The following is an 18,366-nucleotide window of genomic DNA, read 5'->3' on the forward strand; positions in this document are numbered from 1 at the left end:
GAGACCAGTGTTCCGAAGTCTCATTTCTGGGGACAGGAGTGGGTGATAAGAAAACAAAATAAAGATGCACCAGAAGAGATCACCTTCTGTATCCATGCTCATGCGTCTTACAAAAATACCCCAACTAATAAAGCTAAAGCTGAAAGTGAAGAAAACAAACTAATGAAAAAAAACCTCTAGCAAGTGGAGGTGCTCACAGTCTACAAGTCTGCTGATCAGGTTTACATCTGCTGATTTGGTTTTGTCTGAAGGTCAAGGCCTCCAATAATGTTGAGTTTCTGAGTGACCAGGAAATCCTATCTCTGGACACTATCCTGTTTTTGGCACACGAGTTAAACATTCTAAGTACCTAATTTGGAATCAGTCTTCAGGAAGTTGTCTAGTAAATAACTGTGAGGGAAGGCAAACAAATGCGCAGATACCATTCAGTGATGGAGAATATACTCTTAAAGATCTCTAAGGAAATCACCGCCTTGGTTGGTAAAAGGCTCTGCAAAAACACTCAGAGCCTTCTGGGGCAAATTTATGTCCACTTTGGGACCTGAGAGGAATGAGAAGTTCATGGTATTTCTCTTCCTCCAGCATATTGTAAAATTATCAATTCAACCTGCAACCTGCAATATTTTTGAAACTAAAGTAACTAGGATTTAACATCTCCTCTGGGTTTCTTTTTCTGGTAACACTAACCATTCCCATATTCACGACATCATTTTAAAGCTGAAGGATCACAAACTGAGCCTGACAACTATCATATAGTCGCTAACAAGTAGAAATGTGGAGAAAGCAGATAGATCTGGAGATTTATCTCAGGGGATTTGGAGACTGATCCAGGAAAAAAAAAAAAAAAAAACTTCATTTAACAATCTGTTACCATTTGAGGCCATTGTGAGGCACAGAAATGAAGACAGACAGACAGACAGCACGGCAGCACCCTGGGGTCAGTGCTGCCAAAGCGACACTAACACATCTTCACTACACTCCCATGCTTTCACAGCGTGATACTTATCCTCACAACCCAGAACATTTCCACCCGAATCTGTTAGGGCATTCATTTTTTAATTTTTTATTTGGAAATAATTTTAAGATTATAGAAAAGTTGCAACAATAGGACAAAGAAGTCCCATATATCCTTCACCCAGATTTACCAACTGTTAACATTTACCCCATTTGTTTTATTTATTCTCTTTCTCTCTATATATACACACACATATGTATATATGTAATATGTATGTATATTAATATACTTTTTTTCCTTTTCTGAAATATTTTAAAGTTGCATACGTTATGCTCCCTTCCTCCTAAATACATCAATGCGCATATCCTAAAAATAGAAAAAGCAACTTCAGAAAACTTAACATTGACACAATAAGTGTCTTAAAAAGCTAAACATACATCTGCTACGTGGTCCCGGGCATTCCGCTTCTCGGTATTTAGTGAGAGAAATGAAAGCAGATGTCTATACAAAGACTTGTACACAAAGGTGCATAGAGCCCTTAATTATAAGAACCCGAAACTGAAAACACTGACACAATGCTTATAGCTACACTAACCATTCATATTTTAATCTTATGAATTAACCCAATAATTTCCATTTTAACATTTTTTTCCCTTCCAGTACAGGATAAAGCTCAGGATTCCTTACTGCATTTATTTATCGCATCACTTTAATTTTCTTTAATCTGCAACAGTTCCTCAACTTCTCTTTGTCTTTCAAGACACTGGTATTTTGAATACTATAAGCCCCCCAGCCTTTTTGATAGAATCCTCATGTTGTGTTTGTCTGATGCTTCCTCCTGGTAAAGCTCAGGTAATGCACTCCTGGTCACAGTATTACATAGCAATGGTGCATATGGCACACAATGTCCATCTGTCCTTCGTTGGTAACGTTCACTCTGATCACTGAGTCAAGGTGTTGTCTGGTTTTACCACTAGATGGTAATTATATTTGCCCTAATATTTCTAACAGTCTCTGGGCAGACACTTTGACATATGTAAATATCCTGGTTCTCATCGAAATTGACCCCTAGTGTAGTATCCATTAATGATTCTTGCCTGAATTAATCTTTACTGTGATGGTTACAACGTGATGCCTTTTCCAACTCCATCACCCCCTGCACATTTATCAGTCAGAACTCATCGTTATCCTGCAAGCAAGATCCCGCCCTTCTCCCCCATTTATTTATTTACTTACCTATTTATTTATTTTTTAGAAGCATGAACTCATTGATTCCTAATTTTTAATAGTTCATAATTAATTACTGTCTTTAACTATACTGATGCTTAACTTGTCCCAGATGTGGCCAATGGGAACCCATTCAAGCTTGCTTCTGTGTCCTCTTGACATGCACTTTTCTATTTTTTTTCTTTCTTTCTCTTTTTAAAATTTTCAGCATTCCTTACTTTCTGGTAAAAAAGATGTTCTAAATACATTTTATACCTTCCATGCCTCAGCCCCCAATTCTGAGAAGCCCTGGTTCTTTTAGTGGGGAAAGCAACACTATTAGCTCTATGCAATAGTTCTTCAGTGCTACTGAGATATCTTTGCTTCTAGCCTCTTCAGCAGAGTTTGGCAACACGTATGTGAACACACACGCATTTTAGAACATGTCCATGGATTAGAAGACTTAATACTACTAAAATCTCAATACTATCCAAAGCTATCTACAGATTCAATGCAATCCCTATCAAAATCTCAATGACCTTTTTTGCAGAAATAGAAAAACCCATCCTAAAATTCATATGAAATCTCAAGGGACCCCGAATAAACAAAACAATCTTGATAAAGAAGAACAAAGCTGGAGGATTTACACTTCCTGATTTCAAAACTCAATGTACAAAGACACAGTAATCCAAACAGTATGATAAAGTCAGACCAATGAAACAGAATAGAGAGCCCAGAAACAAACCTTAGCATATATGGTCAAATGATTTTTGACAAGGATACCAAAGACCATCCAATGGGAAAAGGAGTCTTTTCAACACATAGTGCTGGGAAAACCAGATATCCACATGCAAAAGAATGAAGTTGGACCCTTACATAACACCATACACAAAAATTAATTCAAAATGGATCAAAGACCTAAATGTAAGACTTCAAAAACACAACTCTTAAAAGAAAACATAGGGCAAAAACTTCACGTTGGATTTGGCAATCATTTGTTTATTATGGCACCAAAGGCACAGGCGACAAAAGAAAAAATAGACAAACTGAACTTCATGAAAATTTTTTAAAAACTGTGCATCAAAAGACACTGCTATGATCTGAATGTGTCCCCCAAAACTCATATGATGAAACTTAATCACCAATTTGATAGCATTAGGAGGACAGGAGGCTTTAAGAGGTGATTAAGTCAAGAGGGCAGATTAAGGCCCTTATAAAAGGGCTGGAGGGAGTGAATTCACCCCCTTCCCTTCTGCCATGTGAGGGCACAGGGTTCATCTGCTCCGGAGGAAACAGCATTCAAGGCACTATCTGAGAAGCAGGGAGCAACTCTCACCAGACACCAAACCTGCTGGAGCCTTCATCTTGAATCTCCAGCCTCAACTGTGAGAAATAAATTTCTATTGTTTATAAATGACCCAGTCTCTATCTAAATTACCAAGACACTATCAATAGGGTAAAAAGGCAACCCACAGGATTAGAGAAAATATTTGCAAATCATGTATCTGATAAAGGATTAATATCCAGAATACATAGAGAACTCCTATCCTAACACTGAACAAAAAAGCAATCAACCCAATTCAAAAATGAGCAAGAAACTTAAATAGACATTTTCCCAAAGAAGATATACAAATGGCCGATAAGCACATAAAAAGACACTCAGCATCACTAATCATCAGGAAAATTCAAGTCAAAACTACAATGAGATACCACCTCACATGCATTAGGATGGCTACTATCAAAAAAATAAATAAGAAGTGTTGACAAGGAGGTGGAGAAACTGGAACACTAGCGCACTGTCAATGGCAATATAAAAAGGAACAGCCTCTGTGGAAAACAGTAGGACACCAAAAAGTTAAAAACAATTAAAAATACCACATGATCCAGCAAAACTACTTGTGGGTATATACCCAAAAGAATTGAAAGCAGGGTCTCAAAAAGGTATTTGTCCACCCATATTTATATCAGCATTATTAACAAAAGCTAAAATGTGGAAGCAACCCAAGTATCCATCAACAGATGAATAAATAAACAAAATATAGTATGTCCATACAATGGAATATTATTCAACCGTAAAAAGGAAGGAAATTTCACAATAAGCCACAACACAGATAAACTGAGAATATTACGCTAAGTGAATAAGCAAGTCACAAAAAGACAAATACTGTATGATTCCACTTATATACGGTTACTTAGAGCAGTCAAAATCATAGAGATAGAAAGCAGAATAGTGGTTGCCAGGGGCTGGGGTTAGGAGGAAATTCTAAGTTATTGTTTAATGGCTATAGAGTTTCAATTTTACAAAATGAGTGTTAAGGAGATGATTGCACAACATTATGAATTTATTTAATACCAATGAACTGTACACTTAAAAATGGTTATGATGCTAAACGTTATATGTGTGTGTTACCACAATAAAAAAAATAAACAAAACAAAAACAGTGTGGATAAACCAAATTATGGTGAAATAAAACCATGTTACATAATTTTTAGAGTGTTTTTCCATCTTCTCTATTTAAAACTGGAACATTTTTTTTCTTAGTGTTGGCAATCTACCCTAAGAGAAGATTAGTAGCTGTTCTGGACTGAGTGTTTGCATCCCCCCCTCCATATTCACATGCTGAAATCTAGTCCCTAATGGGACAGTATCAGGAGGCAGACCCTTGGGAGGTAATTTGGTCATGAGGGTGGAGCTCTCACGAATGAGATTAGTGCCCTCATAAGAAAAGGCCAGAGAGCCAGCTCACTCTCTTTTCACCAGGACAGGACACAACAGGAATCTGGCAGTCTGCAACCAGAGGAGCACCCTCACCAGAACTCGACTTCAGACTTCCAGCCTCCAGACTAGGGGAAGTAAATTTCTGTTGTTTATTTAAAAACAAATAAACAAAAAACAAACACTAAACTAAGAAACAAACTCATGGAAGTGTCACATACACCCCAACTCCATCTCTCCTATTCCCCCGCCCAAACCCATTTAGGTAAGCAACTTCATAGTTTTTTGGTTTGCATTTTGTCTCTTATCGTAAGGATGAACAGATAGTGTAGAGGCATGTTTTATTTCCCCTTCTTTCTTACACACAGGATAACATACTAAATATATTATTTTGGACCTTGCTTTTTTCATTAACAATATCTCCTGGAAACCACCCAATACAATTTGTTGATTTTTTTTTTCAAGGAACCAAAATTTTAACTTATTAATTTGATCCTCTGCTTTTTTGTTCTCTACCTCATTGTCTCTACACTTTTATTATTATTTCCTTCCCTGTGTTTTTCTGGGTTGACTTTGTGGTTCCTTTCCTAGCTTTTTGAGTTGGAAATTGTTTGTTTTTATTTTTATGGTTGTCTTGACAAATCTTTATCTATCCCTTTATTTTTAGATTTTTGAATGACTATTTGTATGTGTCTCTTGTATAGAGTTGGGGTTTGCTTTATGAGCTAATTTGGAAAGTTTGTTCTTTTATTAGGTGAATTAAACCTGCTCACATTTATTAATATGGCTGATAATGTTTAGTTTTTAACACTGTAAAATTATTTTAGGTTGGAATTACTATATGTATTATATTTACTGTTTATCTACTTAGTGTGTCTTCTTTGCTTTTTTAAACAATATTTTTGGTATTCAGAAAGTTTGTTCCCCCTGCTATTTATCTTTGTAGTTAATCTTCTTATGTCTTACTATGCTTTATTTTTTTTTTTTCTTTTTGTCTTTTTTCATGACCGGCAACGGATCGCAACCCTCAGTGTCGCACCCGCACCGGCCCGGGACCGGCAACGGGATCGCAACCCTCGGTGTTGCTCCCTGCACCTCGCTCAGCCAGTGAGCGGGAACTGGTCTGTATGTGGGACCCGAACCCTCGGCAGGAGCGCCGCCGCGCTTCCCAAGCGGCGCACTGTAGCAGTGCGCCACCGGGCCGGCCCAATGTGTTTTTTTTATTTAACATTTTATTATTTGGTCTGTTAGTTTTACATGGTATCCTTCAAATCTCATCTATTACCTACAACAGGCAAGTCTTATTATACTTCCCCTTTCTCCCATTCTTTTTTAGTTGTAACACTTTCTCCTCTGCCTGAATATACAACATTTACATCCTATTCCACCCATAAACCCACCCCTGTCCCACTTTTAGTTCTACAGTTAAATATATGAAATGCTCAACTTCAGTCCTTTTTCACTTCTTTTGATTGGATGAAGTTCCTTGCCTAATATATTCCTCAAGTCGGGCACGGGTGTGCACTATTCCCTTAGGTCAGGTACACTGAAAACTTTTTCTATAGCCTTAATACTGAAAAACAGTTTGGCTGCATATAAAATCTACTGTTACTATGGTTTTTATGTTATTTTGAGAATTCTGGTGCCAGTCTAATTTTCTTGCTATTTAGTTATTTCATCATTTTGCCTGGAGACTCGGAGGTTTTATCTTTAAAACCAAATTGTTTTACTTAGATATGTGAAAAAGTTGATTTCAGGTCAATTTCCCATGGTACCCAGTGGACCTGCTCAATTAATAGAATAAGATCTTCTCTTATGTCTGATCATTTAAATACCATTTCTGTTCTTTTGATTTTCCTTAATCAGGACTCCAATTATACATGTATTGGATTTCTTTGCCTCCTCCATTTCAACCACTTGTTTCTAACCCTTTTAACTTCTTTAAACCATTTTCACTTTCTTGATTGCTTTCCTAATTTTCATCCATGTGCCTTGTTACATTTTCATTAGAATTTGTTTACTTTGGGTGTTTTGTAATTTAGTCATGAATTTGTCATCTTCTATTTCTTTCTTAAGTCCATTAAATTCTAGGTTAATTTACTTTGTCCACTTCCTTTTTTTTTTTAGTTTTCCAATTTTACATTCAAGGTATTTTTTTATGTCCCCAATACTTTTGCTCTTCTAGAAGTCAGAGCTCCAGGTTAAAGATGTGGCTACTGTTATTCATGGAGAAGAGGGGCTAACCCAAATCAAAGGTAACAAGGCTCAAACTAAAAAGCACATTTAGACATCATTGAGCAGTTAGATATTATTACTAGTGAATATGAAAAAAGAAGAAAAAGTAAATGAACATCTGCCCAAGTTTCAGGTGGAGCAGCTCTGCTAAAGGTTGCTGGCACAAGTGATGCAGTTACAGATGCAATAAATGCTGCACGAGATGCTGCTGAAGAGGGCATCACTTTTGCATTCTTGGAGGCGGTTGTGCTCTGCTTTTATGCTCACAGTTGTGCTTATGGTTCATTGAACTTCTTGGGTCTGTGGGTTTATAGTTTTCATAGAATTTGGAAAACATTTCTTTAAATATTTGTCATGTGCCCCTTCTCTTTAGGGACAAAAACTGCATATGTACAAGGCCACCTGAAACTGTCCTATAGCTCAGTGATGCTCTGTTCATTTTCTAAAATTATTTTTTATCTTCATGTTTCACTTTGGATAGTCACTATTGCAATGTCTTCAAGTTCACTGATATTTTCTTCTGTAATGTCTAATTTGCTGTTAATCCCATCCACTGGGTTTTTCACCTCAGATAATGTACTTTTCATTTCTAGAAGTACAATTTCAGAATTATTTATACCTTCTGTCTCTCTTTTTTGAACATATGAAATAGAGTTATAGTAACTATTTAATAGTAATAGCTTAATAACTGATAATTCTAACACTTATCAATTTGGGGACAATTTCTATCAACTGATGTTTTCTCATTATTTTCCTGCTGCTTTGCATTGCTGGCAACTTTTTTTTTCTTTTTAATAATCCCCTCTTATCTTGCTAACTTTTGATTGGATGGAAAACATTGTAATTTTACCTTACTGGGTGCTGGATATTTTTATATTTCTATAAATCTTCTAGGCTTTTGTTCTCAGCTACAGGCTAGATACTTGGAAATGGTTTGGTCTTTTGGGGTTGTGCTATTCATATTTGTAAGGCAGAACTAGAGCAGTGCTTAGTCTGAGGTAAACTATTCTCCACTACTGACACAAAACCCTTCTGTATACTCTACCCAATGCCCTGTGAGTCATGGGCTCTCCAGTCTGGCTGGCAGGAACTGGCTGTGTAGACAGCCCTGTGTGAGTGTTGGGCATCATTCCCTCTTATCATTTTGCTGGGTTCTTCCCCTAGCCTTGGGTAGCTTCCACACACACATGCACTACCAATACCCTACCGATCAATACTCTACCGAATACTTAATGAGAACCCTCTACAGATCTCCAGTGTCCTCTTTCTGTGCATCAGTCTCCTCTCTGGTACTCTGTTCTGCAAACTCTAACAGGCTTAGTCTCCTGAAACTCTCAGCTCCATCTCTTCAACTCAAAGAGTCTCCCAGATTCTACCTGGTGCCCCTTCCCTAAGCAGTGGCTTGGAACTCTCTTTAAGGCACGCAGCTAGGCAGTCATAGGACGGACCTCGTTTGCTTCATGTCTCTCTCAGGTACCAATGCCCTTTGTTGCATTAATGCCCAGAGTCTTAAAAACCTTTATTTCATATATTTTGTCCTTTTTGGAAGGGTGTTTCAGATAGGAGAGTAAATCTCATCTCTGTTATTCCATTTTTGCCAGAAGCAGAAGTACCCATCATAGTTTTTGAATATGAATATGTGTAGAATTTAAAGCCACTTAGAATAAGAATGACTTCTTACCTTATTAATGTATCATCATCTACAATGACTAACCATGTTACTTTGCCATGGCTATGATTCAAAAATCTTTCCAAAATGGCGAACGTCTTTCCACAATGACCTAGGAAAGGCAAGAAAACAACAAAGTGTATAATTTTCTCCAAAATATACAGATACTCCATGACTTACAATGTTGAAAATACATTTAATACCCCTAAACTACATCACAGCTTAGCCTAGCCTACCTTAACCATGCTCAGAACACTTACATTAGCCTACAGTTGGGCAAAATCATCTAACACAAAGCTTATTTTATTCTAAAGTGTTAAATACCTCATGTAATTTATTGTATACTGTACTAAAAGTGGAAAACAGAACGATCATATGGGTACTCGAAGTACAATTTCTATTGAATGCATATCACTTTAGCATCTTGTGCTATACCGTCTATACATAATTCATTAAAAAATTTTTTATTAGTTTTAAAGTGCTGTAAGAGATTGGATGCCAACATACACCTTAATAATTAGGATTTTTAAAAAATTAGCCTTCTCTAATTGTCATAGACATAGTAAACTGGTAGGAATTTTAGAGATCATGAAGTCTAAAAACTATTCATCTCACACAAGAAAATGGAGAACTAGAGAGATTAGGGGAATTACACAAGGTCACACAGATTATTTGAGGCAGAGAAAGAGTTAGTATCTTTGGTACAGACAAACAAGAAGGTTGTCAGCCTCACAGCAATTAGAGAAGGCTGGCATCCTTTCTTAGATATGCTTATTCTGAAGGAACTTTTAGAACCCCAAGCACCACCTCACAAGGAAGCAATGGGGTATGCGATGGGTCAAATGTGCCCCCAAAAGTTCATGTACTGGAAACTTAATCTCCATTGTAAGAGTGTTAAGAGGGTGGGACCTTTGAAAGGTGATTGGATCTGAGGACCATGCCCTAGAGAATGGACTGATCCATTCATGGAGTAATGTGGTGCTGCTTTAATGGGCTGTAATGGTCCTGGTTCTGATGGCTTTAAACGGAGAGCAAGTGAGGAGGTTAGCTCTCTCTTGCTCAGCCCATTCTACTGTGTAATATCGTGAGTTGCTGTGGAGAGTCACCACCAAGAAAAAGGCCCTCACCAGCTGTATTCCCTAAACTTGGGCTTCCCAGCCTCCAAAATTTTAAGAAATAAACTTCATTTCTTTATAAATTACCCAGTTTCAGGTATTCTGTTATAAGCAACAGAAATGGACTAATACAGTGTACAAGTGGAAGACTGTACCTTCATTCATTTATTTTGTAAATATTTACTAAGTTTCTAATGTGCCAGATACTGTGGCAAGTACCAAGATATGCACTAAAGATATAGTGCTGAATAAGACAGAAAGTCACTGTCCTTAAGATGCCAACAGATAAATTACAATGCTTTAAAGGCACCACAATGTAATACTGAGACCAAGATAAGCATAAAATGCTTGGGAAGAGTATTCAAGTGATAAATAAGAATATGCCCCTCATTTCAACTAAGTATTTGGTGACACAGTACAGAACAAACTAATATTAATTAATTAATATTGAACCACTCAATCTTGTATTTTCTTTATTCTTTATCTCTTTATGTATTTTTAGCCATCACAGTATATATTTTTGAAAGCCATCTCAACTTCCTTTTGGATTAAAACAGACTACAAATATGGGCAATAATTAGGTCAGACTAGAAACAAATGAGGAAATCAAATAAGGAATGCATGAATAAGTAAATTATTATTGAAGCCAATCTAAACTGAAGTCTTAAAAAGCAAGGTTAACAAAAAAAAAGAAAAGAGAAAATTTGATCTAAACTAGTTTTTCCAAAACAGACAGCAACAGACAGACTAATATATTTAACCTTGTCTGAAGAATTGTTAGCTACAGGAATGACATATCTGATTACACATTTTATTTTCTTAATCAAGGAGTTATAAATGACACTAATTTAAAATAATCAAGATAAATTACTTTGTAGAACAAGATAATCAGCTTGCTACTCTTTTTTATTCATAAAAGGGTACAGGGAATCAAAAAACCTAAGGAAAAAGAGTGGCAGGAACACTGGATAAAAATTAAGATGAACAAAAAGCTCTAAAGATGAGATGGCCAAATTTCTATTTCCACTTTTGAAATAAAAATGTTTTTAATTAGAAAACCTGCAATCTGAAGAGAAAAGCAGGTACACTCCCAACAATTTATTAATTAAAATATTAACATATGCTATGGGTTAAATGCATCTCCAAAAGTTCATCCATGGGAAACTTGACCCCCATTGTAACAGTGTTAAGAGGGTGGGAAATCCCACTGTGGTAATTGAAGGGTGGGGCCTTTAAGAGGTGATTACATTGTGAGGACTGTTCCCTCTGAATGGATTAATCCATTCATGGAGTAATGGGCATGGTTCTGAAAGCTTTAGAAGGAGAGTAAGTGAGAAGATTAGCAATCTCTTGCTCAGCCCATTTCTGCCATGTGACACCCTGTCTGCCATGGGACCCGTAGAGAGTCAGCACCCAAGAAGGCGGCCCTCACCAAATGTATTCCTTGAACGTTCAACTTCCCAGCCTCCAAACTGTAAGAAATAAATTTCATTTCTTTATAAATTACTCAGTTTCAGGTATTCAGTTCTAAGCAATAGAAACAGACTAATACAACATACATGACAGAGCTCATTCTATATACAACCAATGTAGAACATGCTTAGGTACTGCTCTGAGTTACATACAAAATGTGAACTAGACTATAAGACTTAGGAGGATAGAGGTTTTGTGTGGAAAGATGATAAGTTAACTTTGGATACCCCATTATGGCCATGATGAATAATGAAGGTATGAAAAACCTACTGTTAAACTCTACTGCAAGTTTCATGTGCTCAATCATACCAATACAACCTACTAAAAATGTACAACACTGTACTCTGAAGCCCTGAATTTGGAAGAACTAGTCTATATCTGTGGGTAAATATGTTGGGCGGGGGAAGAAGGAAAAAAACTAACATGAGGCAAAAATTATAGTACTTATAAATTTTTTTTTTATACTAACTTAATGTACTATACTTACAAGAAGAACTTTTTCTCTCTCTTTTTTTTTTTGTGGCTGGCCAGTACAGGGATACAAACACTCGACCTTGGTGTTATCAGCACCATGTGATCTCCAGCAGAACGGGGATTCTTTAATAAGAGAAGGAGTAAGAATTAAAGACTCACCTCTGTCTGTATTAGGAATTCCCAAATCCACAGTGGGGATTGAACTTTCTGCGTAGTCACTGTAGTACTCAATGAGACTTGCCTGTCCCTCCCAGGTCTGCTTTACGATGGGTACTGAAAAAATTACAGAGGTGACAATCACCGGCACAGTTATATAGGAAAGCTTGAAAACAAAATGACAGCATAACCACCAATAAAGGAGGAGAAATGTTACTGTTTTTCTTCCAGTGTTCTAAGACTTAGAGCTTGCTTTCAACCCTGATAAATGCCAATGTTGCTTGCTGATGACAGCACATGAATAAACTTGAAGTATTCTCCATATCCTCTAGAGTGAAGCCTTTCTCATTCCTGGGGATGAAATACACTCACTTCCATATAATGATAAACTTTCTAGTCTGATTATGCTATTGTGTTCAAACTGATTTCAACTAATTCTCCTCTTTTCCCAATAGGTTATTTCATTGAACCTACCCACAACTGGATTTTTAAAATGTGTTTTGGACAAGTGGAGAATATAAATACTTCTAAGGACTGAAATATTTAATGTGCTTCGGGCTGAGATGCACATTCATCCTTCTTATAATGGAGTGTGGCTGGACCCTTTGACATTGTGCATGTCTCAATCAAAAACTGCAACATGACCACCCAACCCTATAAAGGGCATGACCTTGCCATTGAGAATCACTGCATATGATGACTAACATTACTGTGTTGCTCTTTTTAAAAATATGGAAGAAATAATATTGAGAACCACTGCAGACTTTAAAACTATCATTAACAGATAAATTGTTTTAATATAGTAAATATAAATAGAAAACTTGCCTGGTTTTCTGTATTTTAGGTTAATGTTCAAAGGTAGTTCTGTCCGCATACCTGACATATGGACTGATCACCAATGATGTTATGTTAACTCACCTGACCAACTACCCAAGTAATTATTTTCTTCTACAATTTTTTTTTTCCTTTTTGTCTTTTTTCGTGACCGGCAACGGATCGCAACCCTCAGTGTCACGCCCGCACCGGACCGGGACCGGCCACGGGATCGCAACCCTCGGTGTTGCTCCCGCCCCTCGCTTAGCCAGTGAGCGGCTGGTCTGTATGTGGGATCCGAACCCTCGGCGGGAGCGCCACCACGCTTCCCAAGCAGCGCACTATAGCAGTGCACCACCGGGCTGGCCCCTTCTTCTACAATTTTTAAAAAATAATTACTGTCTGTGTGTCTGAATTCTAAGAAGGGGTTCCAGTTGTTGTTTTAATAGAAAAGACCATATTAGATTTTGTACCCTGTTAATTTAAGATTCTCAACTCTGATGAATGAAACTTCACTTAAGTTTTTGAGACTTTATCAGATCACGTATCTTTTCCTTTTTCCCAATGAAAATCAAAATAAATTATATACAAAAAACCACCATTGCGAGATCTAAGTGTGTCACTGCTAAGTCAGCAAACTCAGTCCAGCTCTGACAGTCCTTAGACATAAAATACATAAGTATAGCATTTTATGATCCATTACTCATCTGCTTTTAAGAAAGAAAAACAACAGTGAATTCTGGACATTTGTTCAAATTATCACCAAATTACCCACTAAATATTATTTTCATACATTAAAATATAATTTTTCTGCAATCATAGAAAGACAAGTAGTCATAAAGGTTTCTCCACGTCAAAATGGTCAGAGATGCACTAAATAACAGATATGGTTGCTGGGGGACAAAAAAAAAATTTTTTTTTTTTTGAAAAAACATCATTCTGTTCTACTTCCAAATTTCAGCAGACCAAAAATCTTAGCCCTGACTCTGCAGTGGCAGTTTGGTTTGTGTATGATAAGCAAGAGGAATTACTCCAGAAAGGACTTCCTGCAGCTTGTAGCCAATAAAAGTTCACTCTTGGGTAAAATGTCCATTGCCTAGAAGAAGATGGAAGGAAAGGGCAAGAACTTTCTGGTCCCCAGCATGCATCCTGAAGGCCGCACAAATTCTGCTTTCAATTTCCTCCCTTTAGCTTTCAGTCCTTTTGGCTCTAAGAGCTTTATTAAACAGCACAGGTGTTTTCTTCTCAATTAGCTTATTTAAATGAAATTAAAATCAAAATCAAGTATAAGGTAGCTCTCTGACTCCTATACCTAATTACTAGCTTCCAGTTTTAGTTTGAAACAGTTCAAACAGTAATTTCACGGAAGTAAAGAACTACTGTGTATATGACTCATTCCCCAACACGTGGCACAATGCCTGGGACATAGTAAGTGCTCAATAAATACTTGAATGAGGACTGAATTTGGCAGGAGTTTCAGTAAAAGGCCTAGGACTAGTTTTGAAAACTAGCTTAAAGGAAGGTTTTATTCATGAAACAGCAATTCACCCTTTCGTACAAGACTGGTACCATCATTACCAAGCACTTAAAAATAGGCCAACCATTTTAATGTAGTAAGATATTATGATGCTGTAATACCAAAAGTACTCAACAGTTTGTATCATCTCTTCCCTCATCAATATAACTCCCATGCTTTTGTCATATCTACTAGCTGCAAAGAATTTAAAGCCAAGGTTAACTCTTCCATAATAGCAGGTTAAGGCTTTTATTTTCAACCAGGGTTGATTATAAATTAGACTTTTAAAATGTTGATCCATTTTATTAGCATTGTTTGAATTCTAAAACAAACTCATTCTATTATTCCTAAAATATTTTATATTGTATTGAAGCACTATACTTCTTTTTTTTTTTTTTTCCTTTTTGTCTTTTTTCGTGTCCGGCAACGGGATCGCAACCCTCGATGTTGGGCCCGCACCTCGCTCAGCCAGTGAGCGGGAACCGGTCTGTATGTGGGATCCGAACCCTTGGCAGGAGCGCCACCGCACTCCCAAGCGGCGCACTGTAGCAGTGCGCCACCGGGCCGGCCTGAAGCACTATACTTCTAATTATATTAAACTTTGAGAAAATACTTCAGTGTAGTTACATGATATATTATCTCATTTTTGGTAAAGAGAATGTTTGTATTATGTCTACCACATAATAAAATAATTATGAGTGCTTCCTTCAAGAAAGTTTGCCACAGGATAACTTAATATTGGAGCAAAGTATAAATTTTGCTTTTTAAAAAAAACCTAGCTGCACAGATGGCATAAATCTTCCCTAGAGCTTTCTAGGCTGTAAGCAGGAGACGTGTCTCACTATGAGGCCAGAACACTCATTTTTACCCCTGGGGCACTGCTGTGCAAAACTGTCTCAGATTACAAATGAAAATGAACTTAACATTTGAACATTTTATAAAAACTACCCCACAATCAAATGTGAACGGCTGTTTGACTTCAAGAAATCTGCTATTTTCAATTGGCAGATAGACCTTTCCTGTCCTTGTGCAAGTCAGTGACCTCAAAATAGAACTCGACTGCACTTCTCCTCCCAGGAGAGGACTCGGAACACGCACGACAAGGTGTGATCCAATTCTTCATCTCAAAGACTGAAGTGTACCTAAAACTGAAGAGCATCCCTCCTGGCTGACCTAAAACAACATTTTAGGGCAGCCTGGAACATCTTCAGCCATTCAACAGCCTGGGACAGAACTGAACCAGGAAACACCTGACCCCCTTCCTCTCTTCAATAATTCATCTAATCATCTCACCTGCTTGGACTGTGGCCTTTCATCCGGTTGCATTTAATTCAAGTATCACCTTTTAAACCAGCAGACTGTACCATGTACCTGTAAGCCTGTTTAATCAAAGAGCACCCCAGCTACCAAACAGTCCTTTTAATAGCTGTGTTCAGGTTTGCCTCTTCTACACAAGATCACAGCAGCAAAGACAGTAAACAGGTTTTTGGTTTTTGTTTTTAAATCTGGAAGGAATAAGGTATTTATTTTTAAGAACATAGGAATTTGTGAAAAGAACTAAAGGCTGAGTGACTAGCAATTTACCCTCTTTAATCAGAGAGAGACTGCAGGAGGAAGGCGTCTCACAACCCACCACCTAATGAGGAAAACAGTGCGGAAAAATGGAGACATGCACACCAAACCCACGGCCGAGGGAGGCAAAGACAAGTCCTAAGGGTCTGACAGCTCACGCCACACAGAGCAAAACACAGAACAAGAAGAAGAAGTGACCAAGCCAAATGTTGAGACCCCACAGATCTTTTCCTTGCTTATATATAATTTTACATGCTCTGCCCAATTCATCACGCTATACAATACTTTTCAAGTTTCTTTAAGACCCTACTAAATGCTTGCTTCTCAAAGAGTGTTGTTTTGATGATGTCAACATGTATTCTTTTCTGGAACCAAAAGATAGCACATATTTTTGATAACTGTGTTCTAAGAATGGGATATTTCACTTAAATCAGAACCCAGACAAAAGCAATTACATAAACGCTTCATTGTTAGGCAAAAAAGAAAGCACAATACTTAAAATATTTTTTAAATTTTGGATCTTGGTTTTATTATCAATTCTTCCAAGAGTATTTTTTAAAAAATGAATTTAGGGCCGGCCCGGTGGCGCACTGGATAGTGCGCCGCTTGGGAGGCGCGGCGGTGCTCCTGCCCGAGGGTTCGGATCCCACATGCAGACCGGTTCCCGCTCACTGGCTGAGCGAGGCGCGGGGGCAACACCGAGGGTTGCGATCCCGTTGCCGGTCCCGGTCCGGTGCGGGGGCGACACTGAGGGTTGCGATCCGTTGCCAGACACGGAAAAAGACAAAAAAAAAAAAAAAATGAATTTAATGTATATTTCCCCTTGCTGTGACTAGAGCCTTGAATGGAATGTGTTCCATTCCAAGGGGTGACCAGCACTCTAATGAACCAGGAGTGGGGGCCATGGCTAGTGTCCTCTTTTGCTCAGTGCCTAGAAACAGTGTGCCCACAAGTGACAGTATAGCCCACTCTCAATATTTCAAAGATACAGTTTCTTACCTATGTATTTTTTCCCCTCATTGTCATTTGGCCTGTTACTTCAAATATAAGAAAAAAAAAACAACCCCAGCCCATGTACCCTGCTTGATGGTAGCAGTAACGTGCTTCGACAGGGTGGTACGGGAGGGCGGGGGGAGTCTAAATCTCTAGCTTGATTTCTAACTTAGATCTTCAGTGGGTTTCAATTCCTTGCTATCCCCAATGCTACTGAAAATAAAAAGCCTATTTTCACAGCTTCTGGCCAAGTCAAAATTGACCTTGAGCATAGCAGGACATCAACATGAATATGAAAGACTGTTTATTAAGTGTAACACATCCCAGGAGATTACAGTGCAGCTCTGCTATGGTAGAAAGAACATGGGATTTAGGAGCCAGAAAACCCGAGTCCTGGCTCCACTATTCAACAGGCTACAAGAACTTGGGCCAATTGTGTCTCCTTCCATGCTCGGCCTTCTCTATAATATCAAGTGAATAACAATAATTATCACATCACAAGGAACTCAGCACGAAATCAGATAACAGAATGTATGTGAAAAACATACCTGAAAATGTAGAAAAGATTAGCAGTTAGAAGCAGTTACTGTGGCATTGTCACTGATATGATTACTGAATAATTCTTTGGGCCAACTGGTGGTTGGACTAGACTGCTGAAACACAGGCGCAGAGCCTGTGGCCCGGCAGGCTTCACTTCCACCAAGCCAAACAGACATCAAAGTCCCTAAAATCCTGCTCCCTTAGACTATCTTTTCAATCATATCCAAGTTTAAAGAGGGCTTGCCACAGAAATCCACCTGTGAAAGCTTCAGAATTCCTTTTAGTTCTCACACTTCAATGACCCCCAATCCAAATTACCAGCAGCAAATCAACACATCTAGCTTTGGGAGGTTTGCTTTTAATGCTCCTAAAGGGCTTTTAAGATTTTGACTTTTTTTTCCCTTTTTTTTGTCTTTTTTCATGACCGGCAACAGATCGCAACCCTCAGTGTCGCGCCCGTACCGGACCGGGACCGGCAACGGGATCGCAACCCTAGGTGTTGCGCCCACACCTTGCTCAGCCAGTGAGCGGCCAGTCTGTATGTGGGATCCGAACCCTCGGCGGGAGCGCCGCCGCGCTCCCAAGCGGCGCACTGTAGCAGTGCGCCACCGGGCCGGCCCAAGATTTTGACATTTTTAAAGACCTTTGAATCAAAATTCAAATATAAAAGCATCTCACAGATATCTAGAAAAATTATCCCCATCTTCTTCAAAATGAGAAAGCAGTAAATTAGATTATTCATAATTACTAAATTAAAATTAACAAACTTTTTTTTCATTTTTGTAAAATAAGAATCCAACAGGGAGCGGTCCCTATTTTTACTGTTTCACCATCATTTGAAAAAGGTGTTTCAAAGGAAAAAACACCACTACCACAACCCCCACCCCACCCTTGTTAACATGGATATTATGAAATAATACCCAGAGGGCTGCT

The 18,366-nt window shown here is 38.1% G+C and overlaps 1 protein-coding gene across 1 annotated transcript in view; it reads right to left on the reverse strand.

Moving 5' to 3' along the window:
• B3GALTL (beta 1,3-galactosyltransferase-like) overlaps positions 1-18,366 on the reverse strand; it is a gene marked incomplete at its 3' end in the record, with an annotated part of 93,122 nt that overhangs the window by 8,433 nt on the left and 66,323 nt on the right. The window contains exons 11-12 of the mRNA XM_008591397.1: positions 12,003-12,116; positions 8,794-8,893 (exon numbers count right to left, since the gene is read on the reverse strand). Coding sequence (XP_008589619.1) covers positions 8,794-8,893; positions 12,003-12,116 — 214 coding nt within the window. The remainder of the gene's footprint in view (positions 1-8,793; positions 8,894-12,002; positions 12,117-18,366) is intronic.

The sequence above is a fragment of the Galeopterus variegatus genome, unplaced genomic scaffold, assembly GCF_000696425.1.
Source record: "Galeopterus variegatus unplaced genomic scaffold, G_variegatus-3.0.2 Scaffold6898, whole genome shotgun sequence".
In the NCBI taxonomy this organism is placed as follows: Eukaryota; Metazoa; Chordata; class Mammalia; order Dermoptera; family Cynocephalidae; genus Galeopterus; species Galeopterus variegatus.